We start from the raw sequence: 5,909 nt of genomic DNA, 5'->3' as shown, positions 1-5,909 counted from the left end.
ATATGATGAACTAACCCTAAATTTTTTTGTTGGCTTTTTCGTGGACTGTAGGTATGAAGAACAGACTCGATCTAAACTAGAAAAACTATAAAATCTCACCGAACAACCTGGAAATATGATACCACTTGATAGAGGCAAAGGTGTCCCCTCTTTCAATGAGATGGTGCCTATCGATTTGGAGGAAGTCGACTTTGACGATCCGACTACGAACGTGCGAGGACGTCACACCTTAGCAATCGCTAAACCAACTCCGAGAGGTTATTGACCATGCCGGAGCACGATCAACCTGACCATGAAGGTCTGTTTCCCGCAAGCAAATGAAGAACAAGCAAGAAACTAAGATTGCAATCGGGATATTGTGAGTATAAGAGGAAAGCTTTATTGATCAAAGGTGGGGTTCTGTGACGCCTTTGTCTGGTTGTTGAACACAAACGAAGTACGCGAAGTTGCAGCTATGGCGAACTTCAATCTAAAAAAACCCAAAGTCTAAACGAGGCCCTAAGGGGCTATATATACGGAGGTAGAGGGGGGAATTTCGTGGCCCTTGGAGGAGGGGTCCGAAACCAACCCTAACTCTTGTTTCCCCACACATACAGACTCTAAAAACAGCCTATACTTAAGTATTTTGAAAATACATGGGCCTGGCCCAATAATAAGGTGATGCAGCACCTAGAATAGCCTCTCGATGAAATTTATGAAGTGGCATCTTGTTATTTCGTCCAAGGATTCATGCACTCCTTATGGTGGCTTCAAAGTCCTGAAATCATCACTTGTAATTTCGTTCTTGATCCCCTTGTGCATGTCATCATCTCCATGCTTAGTCTTGCTCCAGCGTTCATCCCCCTTATCCATGCCAGGCCCTTCATTTGTAAGCAAAACAAATGTATCCAATTTAGGCAGCATCATATTCTCATGAACATTAGAATCATTACTAAGAAACGAAAGTACCTGATAATTTAATTGGCGTGCGTGAGCTCTAGTAATTGGTCCAGTATGTATAGTAGTAGGAGCTATGGGTGTAACAATGGTATTGATATCCTCATCACCGGTGTTCAAGTAAACGGTCATAACTTCGTCATTCGGAGTCCATTTTGGACTCACAATTACTCCAAATTCGTGCGATGAGTGTGGGAATCTAGAAAATACTTCTAGCTTGCATAGGAGGCCAGAAGGACCCTCAAATTTGGCCCCTAAGCAAGACTTTTGGCCCCTAAAAGTCAAAGAACATCATTTGCCCCTTCTTTTCAAACAAGTTTCTAAACCCATTGGCACTTTTGGAAGGAAATCCGAGAGATTATGGTGAGTATGAACATTAGTCCGCCTGGTATGGTCAACCGTTCCAGTCTGCACATGCTCTATGATCTGGAAATCGTATTTGGTTGTTATTCAAGAAAATAACGCGACTAAAAGCCTTATTCTCCTTGTTTTTGCCTTGTGGCATGCCATAACGTATGTACGTGTGTGACAGCCAATAATAGGAGGGCATTCCTGGGATCGGTTAATATATATTTGGAAACAATATCTCCACTATGGAGGACACACAATTTTGGGGCGGGGCGCTACAACGTGTCATGAGAAAATGAATTTCTTTCAAGGAATTCCATATTAATGACCGCTGTTCACTAAAACGATCATAACTTTGTCATTTGGATTCCATTTCAAACCCAATAGTATTCAAAATGCTAGCGATGAGCGTGGGAATCTAGAAAATACTTTTTGCTTGCGGAGAAGGCCTAGAGGACCCTCAAATTCGGCCACTAAGTAGGGCTTTTTTCCCGTAAACTCAAAGAATATCATTTGCCGCGAACGCGGAGTATGTGATGGCGAGCTCACAGGAGCTCGGAATCAGAGTCGTCCAGGATTGCTATGAGATTCGCTGCATTCAATGCTATTGAGGATAGGCGGGTCCACATCTCATAAGAGAAAATTAGATATAAGTCGAAATACTCGTCTGACAACTGGGGCATCATGGACGGAGGAATGCACGCTGTCGCCTGAGCACGGGTGAGTCGTGGCTCGAGCTTCCAGCCGTCGTCCTGATCCGTGGATCAGGTGCTGTTCTTTTCGCTAGCGGCGGCAGAGCTCGCACTTATTTCAGTAGTTGGGACGGTGGCTGCTTAGCGGAGGCAGGTTGGATTTGGCTATCACTACCATCGGACTCGAGGAGGAGATATTGACTCCGGCGGCGGGAACTGGGCGGCGCGGCCACCTGAGACAGCCTCCGGCGACTATGGAGTTCCTACTTCAGCCTATAAACAGGTATGGATCTTCTGCTTAGACAAACATGTGCGACTCTTTTTACTGTTTCTTTGTGGACTGATCTAGATTCGGTGTTTTCAAATGCTCGTTGATTGATAAGAACACTCCTGGAAGAGGTGAATGATAACAACGGGGCAATGGAGCCAGTGCGGTTCCCAGTTCCCGCGGTTGCCGGGGTTCAGGAAGCGGCCCCTGCAGCTTCAAGTGCTGATGGGCAGATCTGCCCGGCGCAGGCAGCTGGAGAGGAGATGAGTTAGTGCTCCGAGCACTCAATTGAACAAATTTACACGAAAACACCAGGGTGGACGCAAAGGTACTACTGCTTCGCATTTGTAAAGTAATTCATATGTGGCTTTGAACATAAATTTGTACTGTCGGAAATGCGACCTGTAACTGTCTAATAGACAGTGTAACTGAAGTTTGCTCTGAAAACTAGTTTGATCTATGAATAGATATATATCTGGTTGTATCTGGTCGTATTGGTAGGTTGCATATATGTCTTAGTGGATATATAATTTGACCTGCAGATTGTTCAGATCACAGTTGCTTAGATTATGTTATGGTTTGTAATTTGAAAAACATATGTTGTACCTGAAGCTCACATGTCATTCATTCGTTGATCTGACTGGACAGAGTTCGAGTTGGTGCTGCTGCTCCAGGAAGGCCTCCTTGTGTAGACCGGATAACAACGCTTGAGAAGACTATGAGGGAATTTGCGGAGCATCCAGGGGATGTGGTTATGGTGCCAAAGATTGCGACCAGTTTTGACACACTCAGAGAAGCTTATGACTTTTATAGTCTGTATTCATGGGAGAAGGGATTTGGAATACGATATGGAAAGAGCAGGCTTAATGTTAGCAGGAATAAGTGTATGCAAGAGATAGTTTGCGGTTGCGCGGTAAGGAAAATCATAGACTGAAAGATCTGTACCATCTATTAATAACAATCAGTAATGAAAATCCTTGAATATGTATTCTGACTTACTTGTTTGATTTGTCAGGGGAAGCCAATTGTTGAAAATACTCGTTCCTGCCGGTGTGAATGCCCAGCACTCATAAGATTACTTCGGTCAAAGGACAATGGATGGTACATAGCAGAACATCGAGATGGTCACAATCATGCACTCTCCCAAACTTATGGACAGACAATACACTGGCCGTCACACAAGCATATTGATGTTTACAGCAGGGACCTAGTGAAGCAGCTCCGGCAAAATAATGTCAACCTTGCTAAGGTGTACAACATTGTAGGCAGCTTCTTCAAGAAGATGGAGAATGTGCCGTTCATGAAAAGAGCATTGAGAAATTTGTGTGGCCAGATTTTCCGTTAGCAATTAGAAGATGATGTGAGAAAAACAATGGAAGTATTCCATGATCTGTGCTCAAACGATCCACAGTTTACCTACCGGGTTCAAGCAGACAACGAGGGTTGAATCAACAACCTGATGTGGGAACCGGTAACAGCCGCCTGCAGTACAATTTCTTTGGGGATGTCATTACTTTTGACACGACGTACAGGACAAACTTGTATGACATGCCCTTTGGGTTGTTTGTTGGTGTCAACAACCATTTCCAGAGCATCATATTAGCTGGTGTGCTTGTGAGGCATGAGACAGTTGAGACATTTGAGTGGGTATTTTCAGAGTTTGTTAGGATAATGGGGGGTAGTGCACCGCAGACCATCCTAACTGGTAAGATGGTCCCGAAGTTATTTTTTTGCAGTACTTTTCTGAGGTGGATAGCAGGAAATACTAATGAACATCGATGGTATGGATTATCGATCAGAACAGGGCGATGGAAGTTGCCATACAAAATGTGATGCCAGACACGGCTCACCGATGGTGCAAGTGGCATGTGCTAAAGAAGGCAAAGGAGTCATTAGGTCCTTTGTACTCAAAGAAGAGTGATTTCTGACCAGAGTTCCATAAGGTTGTGAACCACATGCTAACAGTAGATGAATTCGAGGAAGGATGGAAGTACCTAATAGAGAAATACAACCTGCAAAGTCATGACTACATGACTAATTTGTACGAGATATGACACAAATGGGAAAAGCCGTATTTTAAGGGAGTTTTTTGTGCAAAGATGACTAGTACGCAGCGGAGTGAAAGCGCAAACCACATGTTGAAGAACTATGTACCACCTGGGTGTCCAATGCATATCTTCGTGAGGAAATACATGAGTTTGATTTTTGATAGGGAATCAGAAGAGAATTATGAGGAGAAGCGGACAAAAATTGTAAGGGTTGAATGAAATACAAATTTTCAATATTATTGTTTCAGGTTTTATGTATGATGAGCTAACTAATTACTTGTTGATGCGTTGTTTGTCAGGGAAGGCCTCTTATGAGAGCAAATCTGGCGACTGAGAGACATGCTCGGAAGATTTACACGAGGGCGATGTTTGAGAAATTTGGCCACATATTATATGAGTGTGGTGCATATCAGGTGGAAGAGATTGAGAAAGGCAAAGAGTACGTGGCAATACATACTGATGCTGCAAGGAGGGAGAAATGGTGCCGAACCTCATACAAGGTCACGGTGGTTGAAGGAGGTGAGGAGTTTGACTGTGAGTGCGGGCAATTTGCACACATGGGCCTGCTGTGCAGCCATATCCTTAAGGTAATGTACATGTCCTGGGCACAGAGAATGCACATTGGGCTTGTATGCATGACATAGAATTTATGTTCATGGCTATATGATTTTAAGTTTTCGTTAATGCAGGTGCTCGACTTCATTCGAGTGACAGAAATCCCAAATAAGCACATTGTGAAAAGGTGGACAAGGGACGCGAGAGATATACTTCCAGCCCACCTAACGCAGTACCAGAAAGACAATGCCCAGGGAAATCCATTTAGTTTCTGGCATTTCAACATGTATATGCAAGACATGGAACTTGTTAGGATGGGTGACTCAAGTGTGGCAGCATACGAGCGATTGACTACACTATTCAACCAATGTGCGGCCGAAATGAAGCCACTCACAGAGGTCAGAGATGGCCTAGGATTGGAAGACAGGTTGGCAGGTAATAATATGGTTCCGAGTGGGGTTGAAGCAGACGTCGTTCCGAGTAGGATTGAGGCAGATGCCGATGCATTCGATGCAGGAGAAGGTACACAAATGATCATCGGAAATGATGACAGCATATCAGCTAATGTGTCTGTGACTAGGCTGGATAACCTTCTAGCACCAGCAAAGCGGAAGCAAGTTGGAAGGCCGACGAGCAGTAGGGAGAAGGCTCCATATGAGGGTTTAAGTAAGAGAACTAGATTTTGCGGCATATGCAGGCAGCAAGGACATAAGAGAACAACCTGCCCTGAACGAGGGGATTTACCAAAGCAACCACGTAAGCCGGCGAGATGCAAGAATTGTGGGTTGAAGGACATCACAGGAATAACTGTCATAAGGCAGCTGAACTTAGGCTGCGATAATTTATATATGAGCGATGAGTGTTTTTTTTATGGAGGAGCTAAAAATGAAATAGTAGTTGCTTTTCTTTTAAGTGTAACTGAAATCTATTTGTGTGTCTCAAGTGCAAAAACTGAATTTTCCTGAATATGCAGCTGAGGAGTTTCAGTGTATCTGTTGTTCCTTCAAACAGAGATTATGCTTTAGTTTCTGAACTTAATGTGGTTGTCTGTCCGTCTCAAAA

The 5,909-nt window shown here is 43.8% G+C and overlaps 1 protein-coding gene across 2 annotated transcripts; it reads left to right on the top strand.

Annotated features, from left to right (window-relative positions):
• Positions 1–1,958: 1,958 nt before the first annotated feature.
• On the top strand, positions 1,959–5,909 carry LOC119300783 (protein FAR1-RELATED SEQUENCE 1-like). Of its 2 annotated transcripts, none has more exons than XM_037577673.1 (7): positions 1,959–2,259; positions 2,360–2,572; positions 2,893–3,157; positions 3,260–3,949; positions 4,049–4,496; positions 4,592–4,879; positions 4,982–5,909. In XM_037577673.1, the coding sequence occupies exons 5-7, from the start codon at positions 4,344–4,346 to the stop codon at positions 5,810–5,812; spliced, it is 1,272 nt and encodes a 423-aa protein (XP_037433570.1). In that variant the 5' UTR covers positions 1,959–2,259; positions 2,360–2,572; positions 2,893–3,157; positions 3,260–3,949; positions 4,049–4,343; the 3' UTR covers positions 5,813–5,909. The 2 variants fall into 2 exon arrangements, with proteins under 2 accessions (XP_037433570.1, XP_037433569.1); XM_037577672.1 differs by having other exon boundaries at positions 4,044–4,496.

The sequence above is a fragment of the Triticum dicoccoides genome, chromosome 5A, assembly GCF_002162155.2.
Source record: "Triticum dicoccoides isolate Atlit2015 ecotype Zavitan chromosome 5A, WEW_v2.0, whole genome shotgun sequence".
NCBI classification, from domain to species: Eukaryota; Viridiplantae; Streptophyta; class Magnoliopsida; order Poales; family Poaceae; genus Triticum; species Triticum dicoccoides.
Note: the sequence above shows the minus strand (reverse complement) of the source record. Positions and strands in the feature narration are given on the sequence as shown.